The sequence below is a fragment of the Solea senegalensis genome, linkage group LG15, assembly GCF_019176455.1.
Source record: "Solea senegalensis isolate Sse05_10M linkage group LG15, IFAPA_SoseM_1, whole genome shotgun sequence".
NCBI lineage: Eukaryota > Metazoa > Chordata > Actinopteri > Pleuronectiformes > Soleidae > Solea > Solea senegalensis.
In genome coordinates this window covers 6,416,279-6,434,203 of record NC_058035.1, presented here as the reverse complement: position 1 = coordinate 6,434,203, position 17,925 = coordinate 6,416,279, and the positions used below count along the sequence as shown (strand labels likewise).

Genomic DNA, 17,925 nt, shown 5'->3' with positions numbered 1-17,925 from the left:
ATAAGAGAAAGGGGAAACAAAATCCCAAACATCCCTTTAAAGCTACAGGGCTAAAACTAAGCCTTAAGGGAACGGTACCTTCTGATAGTTTTAGAAATTATATTGTTCTGCAGAGGAAGCGACTTAGTGAACCAACACTGCCAAATTTAATAGCAACCAGATAAAAGAAAGTTCTTGGGAGTTTGTGCTTCTCCTCTGCTGGTCGGACTGCCTCACCTTGTGCCGCTTCCTCTCCTCTGTCACTTGCTCAGAATGAGAGGAAGGTGAGCAGCAGGGAAGAGGAAGACATGGTTCAAATTTCAGAAGGAAACAGCAGAAAGGAGGAAATTGATCCACTGCAGAACAACACATATATTTTACAGCTTTGTAGTAATTGGCAGTGATTATATCAATACTGTAATTCAACTAAAACTTAATTCAACCTGAATGTTGTTGCCAGTGTAGCAGTTTGTTGAATTGTTAAGCACATAATGAATATGAAAAGCCCATTATGAGCACTTTGCAATGCATAGCTTATAATTTATGGCCTTGCGGATTACATTATTTTGCAGTGACTAAGACTATAAATCACACTTAGCTCCACTCGTCACGTTGAATTGAAGATCAGTTAGCGATATTTGTCTTCTGATTGTCATTATGGTTGGAGTAATTGGAATTTGGATCGTTTGAATAAAACCTACGGACACATACGCACAGAGACGCACTGTACTGTATATACTATACAGTTTCATGCGTTTGTGTTGTGCCTTTTTCTTGTCTCTGCGAGGTATGAAATACACAGGCCTGTCTGCGACTGATAAAAAAATAACGATCTCTAACTCTTTTCTTTATATTTTTTTTGGAATTGAGCTTTCTTTGTTTTGTGTCGGCTCAGGGACTCACCGGCGGTGCTGCTTGTGTTTTCATGGTGGTGGCTTCAGGTATCCTGGCTAATCCTTTGGTTTATCACTAATCTTAGCCATGTAGAAATGTGAAATAAACCGTGGTTACATTTACTGTGAGAGTTTCAACACTGGCTTTCATTTTTTTTATTAGGGCTGTCGAACCCAACTAATTAACGTCGCATTTTGAAATTTGTTAATCTAGATTAATTGCGATTTTGCTTTTCGTCTAATGACTAAATGGATGAGTAATCAGACAGTGTGCATTTCAGACACCATTGTTTAATTGTTTCTTTCTTTTTAAATACAGAACGAGACAGAGACAGAGACACCAACAGAGAGACTGAGAGAAAAAATGAAACCTTAAAATGAAACCTTCCGCCCAACAATCCCTCACCTCTCTCCATCTTCAGCTACTGTCTCTCTCTCTCTCCTGTCTGACTGACTGCAGGCAAGTGACTGTTTCGCGCGGATAATTCCCGGCGTGCCTTCCATTCTTCAAGTGGAGGACGGCATCCCTAATTCCCCTAATACATTTGCAACAGTATAATTTAAAAAGACAGCAGATCCGTTTTGTCTCTAGTGGTCTCTGTCATAAAGGAGCAGCAGTCATAAGGTTCCCGTAAGGACATGATACTTCTTCTACTAAACTAGTGTTGTGTCATAATGAGCTCATGTGCAAGAAAAACTACAGATCTTGACTGAACAGGGTTGGTGTTGTTTTTCCTCAAGAACAACAGGGTGACCTTAACACAGATATGTTTCTCTGTGTTAAAAAAGTATTCACTCATAAAGACTTTGGAATTACTTCCCAACCAAAGGTACCATTCCAAAAATATGACACTGATATTGAAGCAAGAGCAGTTTTTCATCCACATTCTTTTTGTACAGACAATAATCAGCTCAGGGAAACGTGTGCCGCCTCAAAATCGGGTTACACACTCAGAATAGGTCCAGGTATTCTGAGGAAGAGGAAGAGAAGGAAACTGAGAACAAGAGCATTTAAAAGTGTTAGTGAGTGAAGCCAATCCAACCTACCCGGCTTCCTTCTGCTGTCACCGATCCATACCTGTCCACCCACTGACTTCCCATGAGCCTTTGGGTGTGAATTCAGCCAAATCGGGCTTCTTCCTACAGAGACACTGTTCATTCACACGCGCACACGGCGCACATGCAAGTACACACTACCGCGAGTGCACATACTGTACACAAATGCTCACATTAGCATTCACTCCCACATGCACGCACATGCTCGCCGTCTTACATAACTGCAGTGTTTACTCTCATGACGGAGGATAGATGCTGCTTGTTAGGAGAAAACGAACTGGCATAAAGTTAAGCAGCCTCTGTGTGTGTGTGTGTGTGTGTGTGAATCAATACATTGTGTTTACGTTGTCAAGTTTGTCTAAATGTTGCACGGTCTGCTGAGCGTCTACTCTTTCAATCACTCCGCTCTTATGGTGGGAGGCAGTTCACCGCGTCTCACCTCTATCTCACTGCTCGCACATACAGAGAGAGACAGAAAGAGACTGAGGAGGAGGAAAAAAACTATTTTCCACTACTTTAGCCCACAGGATCCCCCCAACCATTTCCCTCGCCGGTGTCATTAAACCGAGGTGGCGCTCGCGCACACATACACGCGCAGTCAGCGAATATTGTCTAGAGTGGAAGCACTTAAGAAGTCTGGCTCTCTCTTGAGAGCTCTTGGGAGAAATTGAGTTGAGAGTGAGGTGGAAAGTTCAACAGCGGCCATCGCTGGACACAAAGACGGAGAGAGCTCCATGCTGAAGATGAAGTCGGGAGAGCGAAGGGGGTTACATCAGGGAGAGTTGGCGATTGTAGTCGTGAGGCGTGAGTGCTGCACTTGTCACGATCAAAGCTGCCATTAGTCCTCTGCGTGAGCATCAAATCCGGGGCATGACACACGGTGGTCGGGTGAGCTAACCGCACTCGCACGCACACCGCCGCACACAGCCGACAAGCAACCAGCGTAAGTATGCTTTGTGCCTGTGTGAGGGGAAATAAAACCTTCCTTACCAGCAGGGGGCAGTAGTCAGCCGGTCACGTCACAAATAAGAACCTGAACTCCCGTTCTGAAGCCTCACGATCCGATGCGATAATACCAGCTGTCAATCACACTGTCGCTCATATGTGCAATGCTTTATTGTTTATTTTCCTCTGAATCATTATTAATGAAACTGACACTGACAAAAGTAAATTAGCAATTCAGTGGTCAGGAAAATGTTTACTGAGCATGAGATGTAGGCTTATTTTCCCACAGACTTCCATTCAAATAGAGTTCTTTTTGCTACCAGTGCCCCCAGTCTCTATTCAGTTTATTACTTCCTAGTTGTCTTCAACCAACAAACCAGTGGACTAGTCTTATACAAACCACAATTAGTTATGTGCAGACAGAAATAAGTCAAAAGAAACAGTAAAATCAATACAAGTGTAATCAAAGTGCCAAGCAGAGCAGATTTAAATTGCTAAAGAAGAGGAGCAAGTTTCCAGAGGTTTTCCAAATGCCCTTAAAGACCTTTTGATTTGTCATTAAAAAGGGAAAACCTATTTAGTGGCAACCACAAATTAGCTGCAGCATGTGTTTATCTTGTCGTCACAAAGATGCTCTCTTCAGATGATTATGTCAAATCCCTGCGAAACAGCCAGTCACAGTGATGTGGTGACGCTGATTTAACATGCTGAATTGGTCATAAAGCCATTGGCAGTTTCTCTTGTCAATGCTGAATTGACTCAGCTTTGGAGAGAAATGGGAGGTCTTTGACATTTTTTTTGTTGGCAAGTGTGAAGGTCCTGCTCCAGGAGACACTGTACGACTCTTTTGGAATTAATTTTGGGCTGAATCTGTCTCGGGACAGCCACTCCTAACCATACTTCTTAGGTGCAGTTTCTATTGCCCATATAACCTTTGCACTGGCATGTTTTGATTGATTATGCCCCGGGGTGACGGGAAGAAAGAGTTTTCCATCAATATCTTCCATCCACGCCTTACTTTTCTGGGCACGGCCCGTGATGGCCTTCAAATAGCTGCACTGTGGCACAGAGCACGAGTAAAAAAAAGTTTCTGTAAACTTGATGAAAGACAAACGACACCCTTGGAAAACACAGTTACGAGCATAAATAGGCGACGGCACAGCTTTAACCAAGTCTCTCTGTGGATTCCCAATCAAGTCGACATTGCCTGTTGCCTAAATCACGGTGAAGGTGACCCCTTGTTGTCTGATGGTTGACAGCGATGGGACTGATCTGTCCCCGTTCTATTAGGACAGATTATTTCATTTACACACAGATGGGTCATTTAACTCAGCAGCTGTCCTTGCTGCAGATACACTAGACTGAGCCCCCTTTGTTAATGGCTTTCACATGAAGCTGTGCAGGGAACAGAGGACGGCAATGAAGAGGAAACACTCAAATTAAATACATGGGTTGTGGATGGAGTAGCCAACCTGTTACCAACAGGGCTCAGGCTAAGTCCCTGCTGTAGTTCGTGTTAACTGAAAAATCCTCCTGGATTCTCCTGTGATATAGTGTATGAAATGGTTACTGCAATCAATATTCAAAACATTTTAGAGCATAACTTTCCCACTGTCTGTTTTATTTTCTATAAACACTGAACCTGTTTGATTCATTTTTGCAAGTCTGCTCTGGGCTGTCTTTTTTTTAACACATCTCCTCTGCAGACCCTTGTTTTCCTTCTCCTCCGGTTGAGACGTTTTTTTAAGCCGTGTTTCCACCGAGTGGAACGGCTCGGTTCAGTACGGTATGTATTTTTTTTTTGCGTTACCTAAGTAACCGGCCCCAACCGTTCCATTTTTCATTACCTTTCCCTTGGGGTACCAGAGTACCCCAAGATACTCTAGTCTGGGAGGAGGTAGACCGGCTCCACCCATGACAGTCAGCTGATTGTCACTCTCTACTGTTTTCTTTAACACTTGCAGTCTGTTCTCATACAAAACTTGACGTCTTGTTGAGACAAACAGCCACAAAAACAAGCTACTGTATCACTTATAATGCCGTCACACTACGTATCTCGCAGACACAGCCATCGGGCACAGCTCACACGCTGCCTGCCAAGTAAAGTTACTGTTACTGTTCCAAACTGTGCCATACTATACAAAACTGAACTGTGCCATAATGGAAACATGGATATAGAGGGGAAATTAGCCACTTACATTGTGAATTGCCTGCACTATTGTTATCAGTTATTCATTAATGTTTAATTTCTTCCATATAGGTCCTTTGAACCAAGAATGGATTAATTTACATGTTTGATGTATAAAACTTTAAAGCAGGGGTCACAATCCCTGATCAATTGTCTATTATGTCAAGTAAACTCCTGATAAGTTATTATATTATGTTCACCCACCACCACATTGATACATGGTGTAGGTAATGACACAGGAATTATCACAGTAGATTTTACAGTCTGACTTTAATGAATGCCTGCTAACTACTGTGAGAATGAAAGTGAGAGAGGAGAGCAGCAGCGTTTCTACTTTTAGGTCGGTATAAGTGGGGTGCAGTGAAATTGGGTTACCTCCACAGGTTTGATTTAAACAGTGTAAAGTCAAACCTGTAATTTTAGTTACGTCTGCGCATCGTGTGCACACAGAATGGACCTGGTGAAAATGTTGGCTTGTTTTCCCCCCTCTCTAATCAGTGCTTGCACCCACACTACCTTTCTCCTCAGGGACACGTCACCTCAGCTCACAGGTTTCTCTACGAGAAGGCTTGTAACGCTCAGCCTGGAACAGACAGACATGGCCATGTAAAGCCTGATTTACACTCTGAGAAAAAGTAGCTTTACAGTTTCCTCTCATGTTGCATCCCTGTAGCATCGACATGTTCCACTGTCAGACCAAAGCATGCTCTCCCCGTTGCTCTTTGATTCCACCAGTGCACTGACCAGCGTGAGCTGTAGGTGTGTGGTCTCACTGATACGACTGTAACCTTGTTGCCGGAGCAGAAATTGTGTGGCTCGTTATGTTTTTGTCCAAGACGATGATCAAAAGAGTACAAGACACAAGCTCTGGTTGAACATTTGCGGCTGCGATCCTGTGGGGGGAAGAATAGGAGATTTTTCTCCTTCTCTGTTGCAGATAGAAGACAGAAGGGAAGTTTTCTGTCCCCCTCCCACACAGGCAGCCAAAGCTCAGAGAGGCTCAGTCTCTCTGAGGCTCTCTGATCTTCAAGTCACAAAAACACCTGCTGTGTGTCTCCAGACAGGCGGGGGGACATCGAGGCAGCCAAGTGGGTGGGTGTGACAGTGAGAGGAGGAGACTCTCTGAGGAAGAGGGGCCTCTTTATGATTTAATATTGCTATTCACATTGGAATTGGCAGTAAGGGATTATCAGATTTGATTTGTTGCTTCTCTTTTCCAACAATAGCTTTAAATTGCCTTATTTGTCAGTGTCTAGTGCCATAGGTTTTGGGCGACATGGACCAAAAATCATGTTCAGCTCTAAGTCACAGTGAGATATTACAAACAGGGCTGCAACTAACAATTATTTTTTTTTATGATCGATTAATCAAGTATTTGTTTAGTCCATAAACTGTCAAATAAGAGTTGAGTTGTGGTTATGCGATATGTGTGTGTGTGCGAATTAGAGGGAGAGAGCAGGCAAAATATTATGTTAATTTCACGATATAAGAGACTAAATGACTTTACATACATATATATATACATATATATATACATATAAAGTATCTGTTATTGGACCAATCACTCCCAATTAATCGGCATGTAGGATATCAGCATAAATCTAATATCCTTCATCCCTGGTATAAAGTATAGTGTTGCATAATAATTACATAATCCTCTACTGTATTTGAATATATATATATATATGTATATATATATATATATATCAATGTAATTTAATGTAGTCCAAACCTGCATGGTATAAAACATCCACAGATTGCCCCGTGTGACCCAGTGATCCATGTCCCTTCTCATCTCTCACTGTTCACCCGTCAGTCTCGTCTCCCTGGAGTTTGTCCCCTTTCCGTCTTCATCTATTCACGCGGTGGCAGCTTCACAGGAGCAGCTCCACGAGGGTGCTGTGCAGATTTATTGTAGAGTTTTGTGTAATGTTTATTTCAGTTCCAACCGTTTCACAGCAAACTCAGCCACAGATGTATGTTTTAAGCGTCACTCACTTGTTCTTCGCTCGTCTTTATTCGTCTTTCTCCAGTAAACGTGATGAACAAATCCTCTGATGTCACGTCTCTGCTTTTTTTTTTGCACCATCATCGCTCTGCAGAGCAAAGTCTGATCAGTAAATCTGAAGTAACTGCAGGGCAATGAAATCTCTGCTGTGTTTACCCTCTATAAGTCTTATTTCTAATGGTTCAATTTGCGCTGTTGCTATAGGTGCCATAATTAACTTTATTTAAATCAGATAGGAGGAAACCAGTGCTTGACATCAATCCGAAGAAAGTCAGCACAAATAAATGCTTTGCTGAGTTTCTCTTCCTGAAGTCATTACCGAGATATAAAATTGTTTTACTCAGTCACTTAAATATTAATTGTAATGGAGGGGAAGCACTGCATGGAACTGAATAATGTTGATGTTTCATTTCATGGTTGAATTCGCTGCAAGTTTTTAAGCAGGACAAAAGGCAGCCAAAAAGTTAATGTTAAAAGAAAATGATGTTGTTTTTTTATTTTTATTTTTATTTTTGTCACATTTAAGAGATAGTTTTGGGTTTGTGTGCAGTTGCTGTGGTTTTACTGGTGTGTGTCTGCCCTCTGCTGGTTAAAACAGTTTGGTACAGCCACAAACAACACAGCAGACTGTGTTTTAATATTGCATTACTGACATTTTCCTCCTCTTTGTCATCTAAAGTGTAGATTATAACAAATTATTTCTGAGAAATGTTATTCAAAACCAGACAAATGTTATTTAACAGAGTGTGTCTCAGCATGTGCTGTTTTAGATTTGTCTTTCTGGACATGAAACACACACAGACACAAATGATTATTTTATGATCTATCGATCTATATTTCCTTACAGTAAGAGCGGCTTTTCTAGTGTCCAAATTATAATGTGAAATAGTTTTATTGTGCGGTTTAGGAGGCAAAGGCCGAGTACATCATCACTTTATTGTAGAATTACTTTTTACCAGATGTTATTTACCTTTTCCTCCTCTTTATTATCTTAATGATAGATTATAACACATATTTTACATATTGCAGTTTTAGATAAGTCTTTCTCTGAGTCAAAGACTCAAACTGTATGTGTTGACACATGTGTAATTATAGGTCAAGTTATAGTATGCAACAGTTTCATTTAGCAGCTGAGGAGGCAAAGGCCAACTTTATCAATAATAATTCATTAATATCACAAAAATAATAATACAGAACAGCAAAGTTGAACAGTTAAAGAGTAAAACAAAATAATGCTAGTAAAAGTTATAATGAAGTAAAAAGGAATTTAAAAATTGGTATGTTTAAATGAAGAAACCCCTGTATGTCTCACTGTTTTTTGCCTGCAGGTGGCAGCAGTGTCGCATTGACTTCCTGTTGTGCTCTCATCTGTGGACAGTGCAGAAGTGTGTTTAACAGAGACAGGGCCGGTCTCAAGGAAAAAAAGTGGGAAAACACAACTGTTCAAACTGTGGGTGGGCAATATGAGCTAAAACTTAGATCACAATATTCACAATGAAGGTATTCATGATAATATTTCACTGAATTTCAATGTAGAAGTGCTTGTTTTGATGTGGAACGACGTGCACTTCAGTATAATTTATAATGTAAAAGAACTAAATCTAAGTCAATAATAACATGCAGCAATTGTAATTAAAACACCAAACAGCCTTTTATGTGTATGTAATTAATAATGAAATTTAATGTTGAAGGGAATACATGAAATACTGTGATAATAAAAACTGTCTTATTACTATTATATAAAATGCTCCTAACAAAAATGGTTAGTATTAAATTGTGTGGGCCGCATATGACTTCACTGTACTAGAGTATACAATTCATTCCACTGTTTTACGTTAAACGGTGGAATGCTAAGGAGGCTGCACTTCCAGGAGGATTATGAGTCACAACGTGTCGTGATGTCACCCATAAGAGTTTGAACTCCTCTTCTAAACTCCTCCATTTTTAGCCCACGCCATGTTGACATGCCATTTTGCAACATTGTGCTGTTCATTATCATCTATATTCCTCTAAACGGTAGCATAATTTACAAAATGAAATCACGTTCTATTGAAAAAGAACAGAAACTAGTGATTTAGTGTGTTACCATTACACAGCAAAAGTGCAATGACATTTGTATTTGTGTACTGATACTGACATAATGGCGTACAATAAATATGGAAAATTGAACTACATGCTTTCATAACAGTTGGTTGGTTGTCACCGGGATGTAGAGTTGATCTCAACCTGGTTAATTAGGACCCTGTGTTTGTTGTTGGACTGGAAAAGTAAGTATAAATACCATTATGTCTCCTATATCTAGTGTTGTTTATGAGTTTAGTCGAAGAAATAAAGAAAATAATTGCCTGTGATATGCATCAACGCCTCTTTCCCACACCCACGTTCCCTAGAGCTGACTTGCGGGAGGTAAACTTTAAATTATGGCTCAAAGCTCATTCTTCATTGTCTGTGTGTGGTCAGTGTACTTCGTTGTAGAGTGTGTACTCGCAGCACATGAAAGCAGAGGGTGTGTAAACAGCTGAATGGTCAGACGCACTCTTCACAAGCAGCAAGCACCATCACCATGGATACAGATGATTTGCTTTAGCCTATTGAGCAGTTGAGTTGTCCCGCGTTTGCTGTTTGACTGTAAACATCCTCCAAATAACCCGAGTGTCGTGTTTGTTGGAGTGGAATGATTTGTGTGCGACGGTGCGAGGCGATAAACAGATCATGATTAATTCTCATTCTGTGACTGTGTGTGTCTGGCATTAAAAACTATAACTCAGGGTTATGATCTAAATAGAAGACTTATTAATATTATATAAAAACTGTATGATGTTCGTTTCAGTATCTGTCGCCCGTGCTTATGGTGAGAGGCGGTAAAGGTTGATGAAGTTGTACTTGCATGCTGTGATAAAAGCGAGGCTTTGTGCTGCCCGTGCAACCTTGCATTTTAGTGCTTTACAGAGGGAAAAATTAAGGGATGGCTCAATAGCACTTTTTCATCCCAATACTGAGATTACTTTTGGAGTAGTTGCTGATATCAACACCAACTACCAACTCGGTGCCTTCGGGCGCGTAGACCAGGTCACGACGACAAGCTGCAGTTCAAACCCAGCATAAGAATGAGGGAGAGGTGGATGCTGCCACACTTTCTGAAAGCATTTCAGTTGATCTACTGGGATTTTCATGCACAGCCATATCTAGTGTTTACAAAAATAACAGTCTAGGAAAAAAAGAAGAAGAAAATATCCAGTGTGCTGCAGCCCTCGGGGCTTGTGGTAAGCACTGTTGCCACACAGCAAGAAGGTGCAGGGTCCGATTCCCGGGTCTGGGAGCCATCTGTCCTCATAATTTCAGTATAATGACAATAAACATCCGGTCCCTTAAGTCAAATTGCCCCTCATTATAATATGTATACACACTTTAAGGTGTCATGTGTGTCTGATACAGTGTGAATCAACACAACATGACATGACAAACAACAAACAAAAAAACCCTTTGTTGTTTCTGTGATTTTTTTGGGATGATCAGATGTTATTCTGATCACTGATCCAGTGATTTTGATGAGTATTTGACTGGTATCAAAACTGACTGCAACATTTCAGATCTTGAAGAGAACTGAAGACAACGTGTGTCTTTTGGTTTCATTGGGTAATATGCATAAATGCATAATTATTGTCAGGATGATGGTGCGCCACAGGAGGCAGCAGAGGAGGATTAGACATGATCCACTTATTATTTCATTTAATTTCACTTTTAATTTTGACACCCTGGGTGCTTTGAAGTGCTCCAGGAGTACGGGAAGTACTACAGGAGTCTTTCTTCTCCCCTTTGCTCTCACGGTGATGAAGATTTATCGCGCACAGTGGCCTTTGGCTCGCAGAGTTCAGATCTACTGGGCTGACAACTTATCAGCCATAAACCCTCACATATTTTAGCTGCATCAGTGCAAGGCTTTTGCAACATCATTTACATCATAGTGGAGAGGCTTTTTATATATACTGTAATGTAGACTCTCCAAATGAATGTGCAGAAGACAAATGTTGTCCTTGGCTTATGTAAAAGCCAACTTTTTCTTTAAAATTGAATCTAAGGTTTAACCACACGTCCTTGAGGACAAATGTTTCCACCTATACCCCTTTCTCTCTCCCGCTTCTTTCTGTCTTTCTCCTCCCTCCCTCCTTTCCTCCACAGTCACATGTTCTCACTGAATAGGGTATTGAGTGGGTTTCACCAGCTGGTGTCTTTGCCTGCCACATTAACATTTCTATGATTGTGCAGACACATTTTCATTGTGATCGGAGGGAATTTTAGATCTCCAGAGATTTGTTTCAGCGTTGGGGTTGCAGTGTGTGAGTGTCGTCACGGCCGCGTGTGTGCGTCTGTCTGTCTTTGCCAGAGATATGAAAGGACTGTCTGCGTCACATCTCAAACAAACACCTGTGTGCGTGTCTGTGTGTAGACCGGCACAGGAGTCTGTGTGATATGTCCTGTCAGTCAGGATATATGACATATCCTGACTGACACATCTCGTCCATATCTGTGGAGGAAATCATCCCATTGTCAGACACATATGCAAACTCTATCCTGCAGTCTCCAAATCATTTTTTCCCCTCCTGTCCATGTTGTTGATTTGGCATAACATTTACTTTGGATGCCCTTACTGGTGCAACATTTATCTGGGTTTGGGATTAGGGCTTTTTGACTGAAATCAAAATACAGTGATTAAATCAGCAAAGGCTGCAAATTCTTCCATTTCTAATTGGTCTGACTTCTATGTGAATTAAAAAAAAAGGAACACTGGCATGTTTATGTAAGCTCATTCTCGCAATTATTCTGAATCGCAATGTTTTGATGGTTAATGCTCGGAAAGACTTTTAAAAAATATTGAAACCTCAGACTCAAAAATTCAATAAAAGCTCAAGTAAATTACACATTTTGGGATCATTAAGGGTGCGTGCACACCAGCCCTTCTGAATCGAATCCTAAAGTAAGTGAACTCGGACCGGCTGAATGTTGCAACCCCCAATTGTGTGATATTTGGTGTGAAAACACACATCTGCATACAGAGAAAAGGTGTTGGGATTGAACCTCCAACCTTGGTTGACAGACGACTCGCTCCACCACTGCTGCCCCAAAGCTTTTCTTTAAATCAATACAAACCTTGAGTTTGAAGTAAAAAAACTAAAAGTAAGAGTTTAGATTTGTGGTTTTGATGTCCCTGTTGACCTGTCAGAAGAGCCACGGATTTGCGGGGGGGCGTTGATGTTTCTGACAGTTTCCTGATAGTCGGGTCAGGCCGCGCGCCTCGCAGGTCTCCGTCCTAATGATGGATCCAATCACTCAGACAGCTTGCAGATCTAGAGCTTCACTGACAGGTCAGCAGTGCAGTCTGCCGGCTCCTTAACTCATCTTCCTTCTTGTCTGTATGACATGTCCATCTGTTCGCCAGCATGTGCCTCTTTTATGACTCTCTGTTGTTTTGTTAATTACTTTTTTTTGTGCGTCTCCACGCCGGGCACAGGCCGTGACTAGAAGAATTGTGTTTTCGATTTGTTCCTCCTTATTTTCCATTGTTGTGCGCGCCTTTTTTCATATGTGGTGTCATGGATTTACTGTGAATCCTTTTAATTTGATCATTTGGACTCGCACATGGATTTATAAGAGTTTGGTGGTCAAAGGCCAAGGTGTTGCCTTGTGAGTGAGGTCATTCGGGAACACCTGAGCTTTGGTACAAACATTCACTTTGACTCGTATGACCATGTGAAATACGTTTGATCTTATTATTCTTATGCAGTATATTATATTATATTATATTATATACTAAGAACACAAGTAGGGAATTCAGTTTCTTATGGAACTAACAATTGTATTCTTATAGTTGGTCATCAAAGGTCACTGTGACCCCACTTTGCCTGGAGATTATCATTTAAACGTTGGCACAGATGTTCACTTATACTCACAGACATTAACTGTTGTGATTTAAGTGGCCAACGATCAAGGTCAAAAACATCTTTTTGGCCTCATGAACATTAAATTGTACATGTAGAATTTGTTTTGGGCAAATGTGAATACACAGGACATTGGAAAACACAGGATATAGAATTAGAGTCGTTAATAAATAATCTGTATTTCTAGCAACATTAGAGAGCATAGAGTTGCTGCATTTACATGCGCCACCATCTTCCATTAGTTTAATTGCATTACTTAATGTAGGCTTACTGTCACTCTGTGGTAATTCTAGCTTCTTTGTATCCCATTATTGACATTTTAACACTGGTGCCACATTTATTCCTTTCATTAAAGCGACGGAGAGCTACTCGAATGTGATTGAAGTGTCAATTTACATGTTTCTTCTAAATAGGAAAGATTTTGTCAGCTGATAATTGCTGTCCACAGAGGGGTTGTGTTCTTTGTTTGTTTTTCTTGAGAATAATTGCTAATGGACTGAATCTAGACTTGGCTCCACAAGGTTCACACAGTGGACATCTTGGTGGTGGTGGTGACTCATACTCCTGGTTAGAAACATTTATACAGAACAGTCATCTTACTCTTGACGCAAATCCTGGATATGTGTCAATCATCAATGTATGTTCTATATCTATAATCTTGACAATGTGTTGTCTCGATTTTTTTTTTTTACTGTTTCTGATTTTTCTTGTCTGGCCGGTTCAGCTGATGCAGCATCGACCTTTGCAGACAGGTGTCTCTACGTCCTCGGCAAACCTGTGAGGTACAGTATCTGCAGACGGTTTGACATACTCTACCTCACAGACAATGTCAGAGCCTGTGGTAACAGAGTCTGGATTAGAAGCTTGTTCAGTAGAAAGCCCAATCCCTGGGTGACAGCTAACTGAATAAATAATACAATTTATTTAACTTAATTTAAGTTCTTTATTGAAGTTACACATTGTGTGATTTAGGTGTAATTTGAGTAGGGCTTTTTGTCTACGATTAGATCAGATACCATCAACATATGAACTGTTCTATATACTAAGATACCTGCAAGGAAGAAAACTGACCAACATGTATTTATACAAATGTTTTAACTGGAATAAAACAACAAGAACGTGTAAAACCTAAGATTGTCCATCACTGGTGACACCATTGGTAACAGCTGTACGGCGCTTTAACCATTAAAAACCAGCACATTTTGGCTCTTTTGTGCCAACTTTCCCGAACGCGTGTTCAGTATCAAATAAGTATGTCCAATCCTAAGAGGTCCTTTTGAATATAATGCATTTATTTACATCCCGGGCACAGGTACGGTTCAGATCCACATTACTTTCTATTATAAAATGTTGGTAAATTAGGATACAAACTATACACATGGTTAGAAAAACTATAGGCCCGCCTCCTCCACACACCTCAGGATAATGAATGACCGATAGTACCTATATGCTAGGGGTGGAACGCTTCTCATCACAGGTATCATATCATATCACGGGTTTTTTTTACACTACAAATACGATGTATCAGATCTATAGCCTAATAATTCGATTTCTTTTTGTCATGCAATTATGCAAAAACTGAACTAATGAGGCAGCTTGATTAGGGATTAAGCACATCATTGTAACAATCCAGAGATTATGAGACAGTATGAGGAGAGACATTTCTGCATTTACATGTTTATATATTTATTCTGGTTTCCGTTCCATTCTGTCACTGCTTGTGTCAGTGCTTCAGAAAGATGCTCACTTGTGTGGCTTTTCAGAAAGTGGTCGGGTCTGCATTATGGAGCTTTTCATCTCCCACTCTGGCCCTGGAGGTCCATCCATCTGTAGTAAGAGCCACGTTAGCTGCGTCGGACAATTCTTTGACAATTCGTCGCCGTGTCTCTTTATCATGTTATGTTCTTTGATGCCTTTGTCTTTTGAGAGTCACTGGACACAGAAGTTCCTTTGTGTTTCTACTTAATGTTAAGGCTCTTTACTCTGCCAGCTCATGCTGCATTTACTCGGCAAGAGTCGAGGACAACTTGCTGTCAAACAGTCGACCTGTACTTTGACTCATCCGTGTGACTTTTAAATGAGAACGAGCGTCAAGAGGAAGTATCTGCCTGACGTTTGATTGATTTTCTCTCTGATCTGAAGAACAGACGTGTGTGTGTGTGTGTGTGTGTGCGTGTGTCTGTCTGCCACTTAGACTACCAGAAAAATCCATGGAGTCTGGCGTTGCCGTGGTAACGGTAATCACTTTTAATTCAGCGTCACGGAGGAAGAGAGGGAATAGAGGTGGAGTGGTAGCCGTTGAGTGGGGTAATGTGGCAGTTGTGGGGAGAGAGAGAGAGAGAGAAAAACTGTGAAATGTGTCAACAGGGAAAACAGGGTGACTGTGTTTCCATGTGTAGTGACGAGTGCGAGTGTTGACACTGGATGAGACGCACACACTGGAGGCAGAGCGATAACGATGAGGAACGGAAGGGCTTCACATGAACAAATGTGGTTCTTTCTAAAAAACCCACAGGATTTGAAAGCTCCTCCTCCTCCCCCTCCTCCTCTCTTTCCCCCCTCTTCTCCTCCTTCTCTGCTTGGAGATAATAATCCTTTCATCGACTGGTGAGAGCTGGTATTTGTCCAACAACCTCTTCTCTTGTGTCGAGCCATTTCTCTCTTTCATCACACTGGAGAGAGGAGGGAAAGATATTAATTATGCATTCCCAGCAGTTTTGCCCCCCCTCTCCGCCTCCTTATCCGTCTCAACGTGTACCTGCACTCCCCCCCATCTACCTCCATTCTCCATCATCTTTTCCCTGTCTGTGTTGGGAATATCATTAATGAGTGAGCAAGGAAACAGACAGCGAAGGATGGTGCGTGATGCTAATTCATTGGGTTGCTTTGTTTCCTCTGTCACTTTACTCAACCTCCTGCTGACACACACACACACGCACACACACACACACACACTAGAAGCTAAGCCTCAAGTGGAAGAAAAATAGCTGGAGAGCAGCAGAAAACCACCACCTGCTACTCAAGCCAGTCTTCTTGTAGTTTACTGCTCACACACACACACACACACACACACACACACACACACACACACTCCCTCACATGAGTGCTGGTCCGTAATTTTCCGCCACACTCCCCTCCCAGCCAATGAGAGGTCAGAACAGGCTTCCTCAGAGCATGAGGGGGGAGGAGACAGAGCGCAGCTGGCTGATTGACAGCTAGTACCCTACAGGTGGAGAGAAGAACGAGGGGGGGAGGACGAAAGAGAGGGGAAAGAGAAGGGGTGAGTGAGGAGGAGAAGAAGAGAAGCAGCTCCAATCAGACTGTTCACGCACATACTGTACACACACACACACACACGCACAGTTCTCTGCTGCTCCTCTCCTACCTTGGAAGCTTGCTTCCATCCGGCAGCATAGCTGAGTAACACCAGCATCACTGTTACCACCACCTCCACCACAACTGGACCAAGATGAGCCAGTGCAGGAAAAGGTGCAAGAGGCAGCTCACCAAGGTGGCTCGCTATTTCTACCGCTTCCTCATGGGAACACTCACCCAAGGTAGGCACAAAAAAAAAATCAAACAAAAACAAACTTCCACTTCCACACCCAGAATCTTGCTGGTGGTTCCATGTCTGTCAGAAAGTGGAGCTGCTGCTCTTCGCTGGAGTTGTGTAACGAGCAGAAGTGATGGTTTGCTTCTGCTGTAGTGTCTGTGGTCGAGGTTGTCTTACACTTCGATGATGATGGATGTACTCCTCACTCTGTGTGTGTGTGTGTGAGAGAGAGAGAGAGTGAGTTAGTCTAAATATTATCATTCCCTGCATATGTGCACATGACCATGTGCTTGCGAGCATATTATTTTTTAAACTTCATGTTATGCACAATAACAATCAATAATCTGTATGCACAGTGAGCACTCATGTGTTGGAAAGAGGGGAAGAACAAGTTCAGTCTGCCTTTTTGACTCCCTCCCTCTCTCCCTCTCTCCCTCCCTCCACTTCCCTTCACAGCTCTGCCCCCCTCTATCCTCCCTTTCCCTCGCTGGCAGTCAAACCGCTCATCCTCTGGAAGCCTGTGGCATTCCACCTCCATTGAGAAACTCTCAGTGGGGAAAAAGAATTGCACAGCCTTTTATCCAACCCTTCAGCCAGCTCTCAGTATGGCATCAACTCACTCTTCCCCAGACTCTCTCCTCTCCTCTCCTCTCCTCTCCTCTCCTCTCCTCTCCTCTCCTCTCCTCTCCTCTCCTCTCCTCTCCTCTCCTCTCCTCTCCTCTTGTCCGTACAGCTGCAGTGAGATTTCAACTTCTGTAAACTTAGTCCAAATCTTTTCCTTGGTACTTTTTTTCCTTTTATATCCTCACACTGTGTTCCACTGAGCTTTAGTCTTTGCCTTAAACTCCCTCTGTCATGTTGCCTACATTGACAGCGTGCCTCTAAGCTTTGCACCCATTTCCCTCTGTTTTTCTTCTTCTTCTTCTTCTTCCTCCTGTCAGTGATATTGAGCAGCAGCTCTCATTGCCTTGAGGAAGACGCCACAGAGTAGGATGATTCTATTGAATCTGAGCGGTTGATCCTAGAAGGTGGAGATAAAGCAGCTGTTTAGATGACCTTGTCAATAGAGCGGTGTCTGAATGCTAATTTGACATCCGTGCTGCTCATCCCTACCTCTGCTTTTCTCCTCGTTATCTTTTCAGACTTTGACATCTGCAGAGCTCCGTGTTCGTGTTCTGAAAGCAGCTATTGGACACAGACAGAGACACACACACACATACTGTAAGACAGACAGAGAGGAGGGACGCTGTAGATGTGTTATTCTTTCGGAACACACGTGTGAAAAAGAGAAACCGCATGATGATATGAAACCATTTAAAGCTCAAACCCACAATGAATCAATCCTGTATTGTGTATGTAGTACAATG

The 17,925-nt window shown here is 41.9% G+C and overlaps 1 protein-coding gene across 4 annotated transcripts in view; it reads left to right on the top strand.

Moving 5' to 3' along the window:
* Positions 1-17,925, top strand: part of LOC122782151 (Kv channel-interacting protein 2) — a 101,642-nt gene that overhangs the window by 34,775 nt on the left and 48,942 nt on the right. The window contains exon 1 of one of the 4 annotated variants that reach the window (XM_044046371.1): positions 16,358-16,562. The exons of the other annotated variants lie outside the window; for them this stretch is intronic. Within the exon in view, the coding sequence (XP_043902306.1) occupies positions 16,475-16,562 (88 nt within the window). The 5' untranslated portion in view covers positions 16,358-16,474. Of the gene's footprint in view, positions 1-16,357; positions 16,563-17,925 lie in introns of those variants that run through there. 4 annotated transcript variants of the gene reach the window in all.